We start from the raw sequence: 12,131 nt of genomic DNA, 5'->3' as shown, positions 1-12,131 counted from the left end.
CGTTTAAAAATATTCTGAAAAGGGATCTTTAGGCTTCACTAGATTGCCAAAGAAATCTGCAATACAGAAAAGGTTGTATTACTGTTCTAAAGACCCTAAATTAAGATGTCCTAGTCAATAACAAAAGTGCCATTTGTTATATGTTTTTGTGAAAATCCACAAACTTGACAGGAGAACCATAGGAAAAATGGGGAAAAGAGAAGTATTATTGTTCTCGAAATATATTATTGACTACCCACTAAAACGGAACAATCTGATGATGAATTCCAAATACAGAAATCTGGGCCAAAGACAAATGATAGAGCATCGATGGGAGACTTCAACTACCCCTTGATCTGTCCTGTGGACAGTTTCATTTCTCAGCAGATGGAGGAAGTGATTGTGGGGAGAGGGGACAGCGGTAAGCTGAGCCCAAGTCTTACCATCTGGAAAGACAAAAGATGAGAAATAAAATTATCAGGAGCCTAGAGAGAAAGAGACCAGGCCATCTTAGAAGGTGATAAGAAGCATCCTGGGCGTCTGAGCATAATTGAACAAATGAATGAGCGTCACTTACCTGTCTGTAAAATACTATCCCTTGGGGGCGAACAGGAAGACAAAGCAGTCCTTGCTCTCCTTAGAACATTCCAAGAGACATACGTGATGGAGAGGTTCAGTGTTCCTCAGGATCAAGCAGCAAACTATATGGCCATGCATCTTATCCAACGCCAAGTTCATTAGTAAAACCTATCAGTTTCTTCAGTTGACGAGTTTTACAGTACCAAGGAGGCAGAAGTTCTGTGGATTAAATTTAAGCTCAATATAAGTAGCAATATTCAGTTTATTACCACTAGTCATGAGTAGAATGTGCTGTAGGTAGAAGTCGTTTACTTTACCCATCACTGGAAGTGTTTGGGGATTGACAAAAATGGTAGATTTGTCATAGAAGATGATACCTACATCAGGTGGGAGCTTGGATTAAATAACTTTGAATGTGCCTTTTAGCTCTCACATGATTTAATACTTCAATTGCCTTAGAAGCTAAGTGAAGAAAAAATGGGTCTTCCTATCCTATTACTATTTTACTTAGAAGCAGACCAAAGAATGAGAGTTCAAAATATATATGTTGGGTACTTTGTACTAGATTTAATTAAGCTATATTATACACATTTTTGCTTTTTTTAAAGTTTTTATCAAGCAACAAAATTGCTTCATTACTATTAATTGCAAGTCTTTATTACTCTTCTTGAAAATTTTCTTTAGTCCTCAAATATAATGAGGACTTCCTTGTGCTCTTGAAAGGGTACTATATTTGAGTTTTGACATCTAAACCAGAGAAAGCAAAAACAAAGAAAACTGTAGACCATACAACTTCTCTAATGAATATTGATACAAAAGAAAGTTCAATAAAATGCTAACAAGTAGGTTACAGTGATTATATTACAAAGATTATACTCTATGACCAGGTGGAATTCATACTATGAATGCAGGGCTATTTCAGTATTAGGAAAATTACAAGCATAATTGACCATATCAATAACAAAAAGAACAAAAGTCACATGATTAAATCAATATGTACAGAAAAGGTTTTTAAGAAAATACAACATCATTTCTATTAAAAACACTAGAAAGCATAGTAATAAATGGAGTTTTTCTTTAAATGACAAGTAGTATATCTAAAAACCAAGACTAAGCATTATCCTTAATGGATGTAGACCAGAAGCCTTTCTAGTCAGATCAAGGGTGAAGCAAGGATGTTCATTATCACCATTACTATTTAATATTTTAGTAGAAAAGCTAGCTATAGCACTAAAGGAATAAAAAGAAATTGCAAGAATAAGAACAGGCAATGAAAAAACAAAACTATCACTCTTTAAAAATTATATAATGATATAGTAAAAGAACCCTAGAGAATCCACTAAAAAACTAGTTGAAACAATTAACAACTTTAGCAAAGTTATAAGATATAAAATAAACCTACACACATCAACATTTCTATATATTACCAATAAAAACCAAGAGGAAGAAATAGAAAGAGAAACTCAAGTTAAAACAACTTCAAATAGTATAAAATACTTCTGCATTTATTTGCCAAAACACAACTAGGAGTTATATGAATACAATTACAGAAATATTCAAGAACTATTAATTGCTCATGGATAGGCCAAGCCAATATAATAAAAAAATGAAAATTCTACCTCAGTCAATATGCTTATTCAATGCCATAACAAACTTCCAAAAATCATTTTATATAGCTGGAAAAAATAATCACAAAATTTATCTTGAAAAAAAAAGATCAAGAATAGGAAGGGAGTCAATGGGAAAAAACTATGAAGAAAGATAATTTAGCAGCATCTAATTTCAAACTATATTACAAAGAGGTAATCATCAAAGCAATCTGGTACTGGCTAAGAAATAAAAGGGTGGATCAGTGGAATAGATTAGGTATACCATACACAGTGTTAAATGGCCATAGTAATCTAATGTTTGATAAACCTAGAGATTCAAGATTTGGGGGCAAGATCTCACTATTTGATAAAAATTTCAAAGAAAACTGGATAGAATTCTGACAGAAACTAAGGCTAGACCATCATTGCAGACTATATACCAATATAAGGTCAAAATGGATATGTGATTTAGCCTTAAAAGAGTGATATCATAAAGATATTAAAAGAGCATGGAAAAATTTACCTTGGGGCAGCTGGGTGGCACAGTGGATAGAGCATTAGACCTCAGTTCAAATCTGTTCTCAGACATTTAACACTTCCTGGGTAAGTCACTTAATCCCAATTGCTTCGAAAGAAAGAAAGAAAGAAAGAAAGAGAAAGCAAGAAAGAAAAGAAAGAAAGAGAAATTACCTTTTAGATCTATTGATAGGAGAAGAGTTTATGACCAAAACAAGAGATAGAAGAGATCCTGGGAGGTAAAATGCTTAATTTTGATTACATTAAATTTTAAAAGTTTTGTACAAACCAAAACAATATAGCCAAAATTAGAAATAAAGCAGGAGGTGGGGAAGGGGAATATGTTTTACATCACTTCTTTGATAAAGGCTTCATTTCTCAAATTTATAGAAGACTAAACCAACTTAATAAAAATAAGAACCATTCCTCACTTGATAAATGGTCAAAGGATATGAGCAAGCAGTTTTCAGAAGAATCAAAATTATAAATAATCATGAGGGGGAAAGATTCTAAATCACTAATAAATAGAGGAATGTAAATTAAGACACAACTACCATCTCACACTTATGAGATTGGCTGACATGACAAAAGAAAATGACAAATGCTGGAGATGTGGAAAAATAGATACCTTAATGTACTGTTGGGGGAGTTGTAAACTGATCCAGCCATTCAGAAGAATAATTTGCAACTATATCCAAAGGGCTATAAAACTGCATGCCCTTTGACCCAACGATACCACTTCTAAAGCTGCATCCCAAAGAGATACAGAAAAAGGGAAAGAATCTATATGAACAAAAAAAATTTGTGGCAACTCTTTTTGTAGTGCAAAAAATTATAAATGAAGGGATGCTCCTCAGTTGGCAAATGACTGAACAAACTGTGATAAATATGTGTTATAAGAAATGACATGGGAAATATTTTCAGAAAAATACTAAGAAGATTTAAATGACCTGATGCAAAGTGAAGTTAGCAGAACCAGAAGATCACTGTTCATAGTAATAGCAATATTGAAATGATTATCAATTTGAGACTTAGCTATTCTGATCAATACCGTGATCCACTACAATTCCAAAAGATTCATAATGAAAAATACAATATACCTCCAGAGAGAGAACTTATGAACTCTCAGTGCACATTATGTTCCACTTTCCTTATTTTGCTTGCCTTTTTTTTTCACAAACACATCTAATATAGGAATAGATTTTGTGTGAATTCACATGTATAATTGGTATTATATTATTTGCTTTCTCAATGAGTGGGATGGAAAGAGATTTTAGAACTCAAAATATAAAAATGAATGTTGATTTCTTTAAAAAAAAAAAAGTACTATATTGGAGTAAGAATCTGGATTCAAATCTTGCTTCTATTTCTTATGTGACTTTAAAGCAGGTTAGTTAACCTCAATTTTCTCATCTACAGTATAAGGAGTTTGGACTTGATCAGAGTTTCTTAACCATAGGGTTTTTTAAATTATAATTATTTTGATAACTCTGTTTCAGCATAATTAATTTCCATTGTAATCCTATGTATTTTATGCATTTAAAAACATGATTCTGAGAAGGGGCACATAGGCATTGCCATACTACCAAAAGGAGTCCAAGACCAAAAATGATCTCCTAGACTAAATAGTTTCTAAAATTCAGGTCTCAAATTTTCTCTCATGCCTTGGTACTAAACATTCAGCAAAGTACTCTAAATGGAGATTTCGTATCACTTTTTGTCACCCTCATACCAAAAGTTATTGGAAGCAATACTCTTTCTGAGTCCATTTTATATGTGAATTTGAGAGTTTCTACATTAACTATGAATGAATCATTAGCCTTTTAATTCCTTTTGGTGTTTTGATTGCATTAAATTTAAAAAGTTTTGCACAAACCAAAACAGTGTAGCCAAAATTAGAAAGCCAGCAATTATTTGTTCTTAGTAAGATTTATTTCTCTTATTACAACTTGAACAATTGCATGTGCTTCTTTTTCTCCTTATTGTGGGTATTTCTAGTTTTTTCCATCTCTTCCCCTTTTTCCCTCAAATACTGATTTGTCTCATCTGAAAAACATTCTATGGAAGTAGTTTGAAGTTTTGGAGGCTAATTGCCTTAGCTAAAAAAAATTCCCCAAATACATGATTGTATCATCCAAACCAGCAAGTACCTAATGAATTATAAAATGCCTTGTAGCTATTTCCGTCTCCTAGGAACAAGGCTTCTTTATGATTTCAAAGATCCCTTGATATGTGAATTTTTTGATCTTGCAGAATTCTAAGTTAGGATGTGGCTTTAGAATGTACTACTTTAAAACTCTCAGTTGCAGAATTTTAATGGTTTCCTTAGAAAAGACTTCAAATTCAAGTTTACCAACATCACTTCATAAAACTATGTATCAGATACTAGATTTTCTGATTCATCATTGAAGATAAACAGTTTCTTTAAGTCAGATCTACCAAATTGGCGATTGTTTGCTATGGATTAGTTCTCCAGTAAGTTTTTGCTACAGTCTAAGCAATGTTTATGGATCTAAATCTTTGATTTACATGTATGTCATCATGGAAAATATACCTTAAAGTGGATATCAATTATTTGAAAACCATATTTTCCTAATTATTATAGTGTGTAGGTAGGAAGAAGGGGGCATAAAAAAGTCACCCATTAATAAAATATAATAGTTTATTCGGTGAAATTAATAATAATGATTCTTAGTAATCAAGGCTATTAATAATTCCTAATAATATAGGTTTGATTTTAGTTGAAAGATGTAATAAAATAGGGACAAAACTTCAGAAACCAAAATAGGCATTCATTTTTTTAAATTATAATTTATTTTGAAAAGAAATGCTTTGTCAAGGTAAAAAGCATTTTAAGTGTTTGGCTACTATGTGCCAGACCCTGCTCTAAGAATTAGGGATAAAAGAGGGAAAGGGGGAAGTCTCTGTTCCCAAGCTCAGTCTAAATGGGAAAGATAGAAAGCAAAAAACAAGGTATAAATGAGCTACAAATAGAATTAGAATAAATTGGAGATAGTGAAAAGAAGGAAGACCCTGGCATTAAAGGGCTTAGGAAAGGTTTTTTAGTAGAACACTTTTTTGGTTTGTAGAACACTCAGATTTTAGCAGGGACTCAAAGAAAACAAGAAAAGCCAGAAAGTGGAGATGAAGAGGCAGAGAATTCCAGACAAGAGGGGCAACCATTGAAAATACACAGAACTGGGAAATAGAAGTTCAAGGAACACCAAGGGAGCCAGTGGCAGTGGATCACAAAGTATAGGAGAGAGAGGCTTAGGAAGACAAGAAAGTTTAAGAATTGGCCAGTTGATGAAGGGCCTTCCATGTCAAACAAAGGATTTTATATTTAGTGGAGTATCAAGGTCATCGGATCTGCTCTTTAAGAAGATCACTTTGACATCCTCTTAATGGTTTTTCCACTATTTAGATTTTCTGACATCTTCTTACTTTCCTTACTGTCAAATAAGTCTTCATTACAACAGTTTAAGCATGTCAATCCTCTATTCAAAAACACCCCATGCTGGCCCTTTCCTCCCTCCAGGTCACATTCACAGGCTAACCCTCGTGACCATAAAGAATCGGAACCACTTCTTTGCCCATTTTAGGGATGCTACCCAGCAGCATCTCTGTATGATCTGGCCTGGTTTGACTGAATCCCCATCCGTGATATCCACATATTGTGGTCCTCCGTGTCTTTGATCAAACTTGCCAGAGTGACCTCTCTCTCTCCTCTAAACATCCCTCTCTCCCACCCCATAATTGTCCCTACTCTATACTTGTTCCATGTAAAGAAGGTGGATGCTCCAGAGAGCCATCAAATTCTCCTTGTCAGTTCTGAAAGGGACCTTTGATATTATGTCGTGAAACACCTTATTTTATAAATGAGGAAACTAAGATGATTCCCCTAAAAAGCACTAAATTGGGAGTTAGTGGATCAAGATTCAAATCTTCCACTTGGTGTTGTTTGACCTTGGGCATACTTAATTTCTGTGATCTTCAAGATGAAGAAATTGGATCCGATGTCCTTTAAGACTTGATCCAGTCCTGTCTGTATCTGTAACCCTAAAGCAGAGGTCCTCAAACTACACCCGCGGGCCAGATGCAGCAGCTGAGGACGTTTATCCCCTTCACGCAGGGCTATGAAGTTTCTTTATTCAAAGGCCCACAAAACAAAGTTTTTGCTTTTACTCTAGTACGGTCCTCCAACAGAATGAGGGACAGTGAACTGGCCCCCTATTTAAAAAGTTTGAGGACCTCTGCCTAAGGTCTAAAGTAGGTCTCTGACTGACCCAAAATAGCATGGACAACAAATGTTAGAGCTAGACTCCAAAGTCAAGTCCTTCCATCCCAAATCCAGAATTCTTTCTTCTGGGCCACAGTGGTCCCCTTTCCCTCCTTGAATCCTTCTTTTCTGGATTTATGGAATTTTTATTTATAAAACATATGCAACATTTGCATGGGTAATTTTTCACCACTGACCCTTGCAAAACCTACTGTTCTAACTTTTCCCCTCCTTCCCCCCATTCCCTCCCCTCAATGGCCGCTTGGACTTATGAAATTTCAAGTAGGAAGGTTCTAGGAAACCTTCTCATTTTACAGATGAAAAAAGGGAAATGAAGTTTAGAGAAATTAAAAAAAAAAACAATCAGAACCACTGATTTGGAATAAGAGGAAAAAAAAAATCTTGTTTTCTGAAATGGAAATGGGTTCTCCTTAAAGAGAGAATGTAGTTACCTTTTGTAAACAGAACAATCCTTACAGGTATCTGAGCATCGAGTTCTTTAAAGCTAAAAAAAAAAAAAAATGTCTTGGGAGTTTGGATAAAGGTCTCAGTCTTTCCAGAAACTCCATCATCCTGACAAGCATAGTACTCTGTTGGGGTTTTCTCACAGCAAGCTTGTCTGGAGGAGGTCATGGTTGGGCCAGGTAAATTCAGGGGTCATTTTATACTTGAGCAAACAGCAGTATTACTGAAGCAAATATTGATCCTGCGAAATGCGCTTTCGCTGGCGCTCTCTCTCTCTCCTCTCTCTCTCTCTCTCTCTCTCTCTTTTTCTCTCTGTCTCTCTCCTCTTTCTCTCACTTTCTCTCCCTCTCGGTCCTCCTCTCTCTTTCTATCTTTATCTGTGTGTCTCTTTCAAGATTTTTAAAACTGTTATATCAAATTTGCCTTGACTTCTTTTCAGATATTGTTGTTTACTTTTTTTCACCCCATTTTGGGTTTTCTTGGCAAAGATACTGGTGTGGTTTGCCATTTCTTTCTCCAGATAATTTTACAAAGGAGGAAACTGAGGCAAACAGGCTTAAGTGGCTTGCCCAGGATCACACAGCTAGTAAGCATTTAATGCCAGGTTTGAGCTCAGGTTTTCCTGACTGCAGGCTTGGTGTTCCATCCAGTACATCACCTAGCAGGCAGCAATTACTCCATTATTAAGAAGCTGTTATTAGCTCCCTAATAGACTGTAAGGTCCTTGAAGGCAAGCCCCTGGATGAAGATATCTAACCTTGGGGCAGCAGGGTGGTACAGTGGATAGAGCACTGACCCTGGAGTCAGAACCTGAGTTCAAATCCATTTTACTAGCTGTGTGACCCTGGGCAAGTCACTTAACCCCAATTGCCTTGCCAAAAAAAAAAAAGAAAGAAAAGGGAAAAAAAGATATCTAATCTCTTCTTCTCCTTCAGCACCTAGCTGCTAACGGCACTCAGCACCTAGCCCAGTCTTCCATTCACAGGAGGAAGCTAATAAATGTATGTTGAAATAAATTAATACAAATAACTTCCAACTCCCGGGGGATAGGGGAGGGCTAAATAAATAAATCACTCTCTACCAACTCCCAGGCCACTTGTGAACAGCTGTATGCTCATATCTCAATTAGCTACAGTAATAAAGTGGAGCTGTAGCATTACTAATTAAAAGCTACCCATCCACTGTTCCCTTCTATTAATTCAAAGGTGAAGCTCTGGTCTGAGACCAAGCCGAACTCAGAGGACTTCAGAAATTACCACCTGAGGGCTCTTCTCTCGGGCCCTTGGGGAACCTTCCCCAGCATCCTGAATCAGCCTGAGGTCACCCAGGACTGGAGGGGGGAAACAGGAGTTCCCGAAAACCCACAGGGTGGGAGGAGAGACATGATGGTAGAACCAGTCAACAGCTCTTGGTGGAGTACCAGTACTCCATCCATTCAAGAGCGTTGGATTCCCTTTCACTGCCCTCAAAGAGCTGGGGAAGAAGGCGGGCGTAGGGGAAGCAATTCAAGGCAATCAAGGACAAAGTGCTGTGCCGCTTCTAAGTGGCAGCTGAGTTCAGGAAGGAGCGCTAAAGTGTGACTCTCGAGGCGTTGGGGAGATCTTGGGAGAGGAGATGGGGCTTGAGATTATTAGCAAAAGAGGCTGAGACAACATCTCAGGCATCCTTAGGCTGAGGATTGTGCATCCAGGGACAGGAGTGTGTGGGTAAGAAGCTGGAAATGAGGTTAAAAATCACAGAGCTGGAAATAGATCTGAAAGCTCACCTCGTCTGACTTCCCTAGGAAAAGAGAAAAGAGAAATGAGAAAAATATAGCCTAATGAGGCAAGACCCAACCTCCTGACTCCTGAGTTAGGTTAACTGAGGAAATTATGGAGAGGTTTAGCCTTTATGCAGGGGAGTTTTAAAACGTCAAGGTATGGTTAACTAAACTCCATTATTTAAAGGTCTGTCATATTATATGTTATGATGTATAATTATATATGAAATCACGTATATTATATGTGATATTTGTTCTTATATTACATATTTATTGTAAACGTCAAGGTATGGCTAACTAAACTCCATTATTTAAAGGTCTGTCATATTATATGTTATGATGTATAATTATATATGAAATCACATATATTATATGTGATATTTGTTCTTATATTACATATTCATTGTGTAATTTTTATATTACATATCAAAGCCAGTCACCGAGACCTCCCTCTTTTTCTTCCCTCTTCTCTTATACATACAACTTTATAACCAACACAAAAAACTGTAGTTCAAGAAGATTATGTAATTTTCATATTACATATCAAAGCCAGTCACCGAGACCTCCCTCTTTTTCTCCCCTTTTCCCATATTTATACAACTTTATAACCAACACAAAAAACTGTAGTTCAAGAAGATTATGTAATTTTTATATTACATATCAAAGCCAGTCACTGAGACCTCCCCCTTTTTCTCCCCTCTTCCCATATTCATACAATTTTATAACCAACACAAAAAAACAGTAGTTCAAGATTATGTAATTTTTATATTACATATCAAAGCCAGTCACTGAGACCTCCCTCTTTTTCTCCCCTCTTCCCATATTCATACAATTTTATAACCAACACAAAAAAACTGTAGTTCAAGAAGATTATGTAATTTTTATATTACATATCTAAGCCAGTCACTGAGACCTCCCCCTTTTTCTCCCCTCTTCCCATATTCATACAATTTTATAACCAACACAAAAAAACAGTAGTTCAAGAAGATTATGTAATTTTCATATTACATATCAAAGCCAGTCACCGAGACCTCCCTCTTTTTCTCCCTTCTTCCCATATTCATACAATTTTATAACCAACACAAAAAATAGTAGTTCAAGAAGATCATGTAATTTTCATATTACATATCAAATCCAGTCACTGAGACCTCCCTCTTTTTCTCCCTTCTTCCCATATTCATAGTTTTATAACCAACACAAAAAAACAGTAGTTCAAGATTATGTAATTTTTATATTACATATCTAAGCCAGTCACTGAGACCTCCCTCTTTTTCTCCCCTCTTCCCATATTCATACAATTTTATAACCAACAAAAAACTAGTTCAAGAAGATTGTATAATTTTTATATTACATATCAGAGCCAGTCACTGAGACCTCCCTCTTTTTCTTCCTTCTTCCCATATTCATACAATTTTATAACCAACACCAAAAAAAAAACTAGTTCAAGAAGATTAATACAGACAATGGCATGGAATGAATAGGAGAGAGAATCTTTAGGATGAGAAGTAATCAGGTGTTATAATCAATCAGAGGTGAGATTTTTTTTTTGCATTTTTTTACATATTTATTTTTTATTATATATTTTATTTTATTTTATAATAACTTTATATTGACAGAACCCATGCCAGGGTAATTTTTTTTTACAACATTATCCCTTGCACTCACTTCTGTTCCGATTTTTCCCCTCCCTCCCTCCACCCCCTCCCCTAGATGGCAAGCAGTCCTATATATGTCAGATATGTTGCAGTATATCCTAGATACAATATATGTTTGCAGAACCGAACAATTCAGAGATGAGATTAATGCTAGAATCTTCTGAGATCTCATTAGGCAGAAACAAGGAGGGATTCCTGGGGATGACAAGGAGGTGATTTTTCTTAATACAAAAGTAGTGCAATTTTAGGCCATTAAAGTTTATCTTTAATATTACTATCATTGAGTCATGATATCACTACTATCATTAAAGATGAACTTAATGATTGCACTAAGATTTTTAGGATAACCTGTATAATTATTCATTATGCTGCTATTTTTTTTTTTTTTTTTGCTGCTCTTTGTATTTGACCTATTAGAATGTAAAATCCCTTGAATATAGAAACTGTCTCTTTCATCTCAAGGCTCCTCACAGAGTCTTTTGAACATCATAGACGTAAATCAGTTAATTCTGCTGACTATCCAGTCCTAGGGTCTCAAAACCCACTTCTCCCAATTTCCAGATGTTTTCTAAGATATATTTCTTCCTGTCTAAGGGGATTCTCTGATTTGGTTTTCTCCTAGGTAAATCGATTTAGTAAAGTGGAAGATAGAGCAATTTTTGTTACGGATCGCCACCTGTACAAGATGGACCCCACCAAGCAGTATAAAGTGATGAAGACAATTCCCCTCTATAATGTAAGTACTGACCAGGCTCTGTGGTCCTTCTCTATCGCTGACCTTATTGCCATGTCCAGTGATAGGGATATTATAATGCTCTTTTCTGATTTTGTGTTCATATTTGAATTTGTAGGGAGAAGAGGTAAAGTGAGGGTCTCTTAGGAAGTGATATTGGGAATCCATATCATCCTATTATCATCATAGGGTTCCCATAGTTCACTAATCTTTTTTCCATTGGGAACCTATTCACATATATGCTTGTTGCTTATGGCAAAAGCCTTATGACAGTTTTGGTTTTTTATCTTGGGAATCCACAGCCAATTGGTCAATGTCTAATTAGAGAAGCAAATTATTTTGTATTTCCTTACCAGCCTTTTTTTATTCATTTTACTTTAACTGCCTCCTTCCCTGAGATCTTGCTATATAAATAGAAACTCTGGTTTTGAAGCTTTCATCCATTTTGATAAATAATTTATAGGAATAATACTCATGGATGACATTAACATAGTGTTTTGAGGTTTTCAAAATGCTAACCCTGCATGATCATCTCATCTGAGCTTCACAACAACCCTGGGAGGTAGAGACTGTGAGT

General features: G+C 35.7%; 1 protein-coding gene across 3 annotated transcripts in view; it reads left to right on the top strand.

Moving 5' to 3' along the window:
• Positions 1–12,131, top strand: part of MYO1D (myosin ID) — a 396,161-nt gene that overhangs the window by 242,832 nt on the left and 141,198 nt on the right. For all 3 annotated transcript variants that reach the window (XM_051992392.1, XM_051992391.1, XM_051992390.1), the window contains exon 20: positions 11,444–11,557. In XM_051992392.1, the coding sequence (XP_051848352.1) occupies positions 11,444–11,557 (114 nt within the window). The remainder of the gene's footprint in view (positions 1–11,443; positions 11,558–12,131) is intronic.

This window comes from Antechinus flavipes, chromosome 4, assembly GCF_016432865.1.
Source record: "Antechinus flavipes isolate AdamAnt ecotype Samford, QLD, Australia chromosome 4, AdamAnt_v2, whole genome shotgun sequence".
Lineage (NCBI taxonomy): Eukaryota > Metazoa > Chordata > Mammalia > Dasyuromorphia > Dasyuridae > Antechinus > Antechinus flavipes.
Note: the sequence above shows the minus strand (reverse complement) of the source record. Positions and strands in the feature narration are given on the sequence as shown.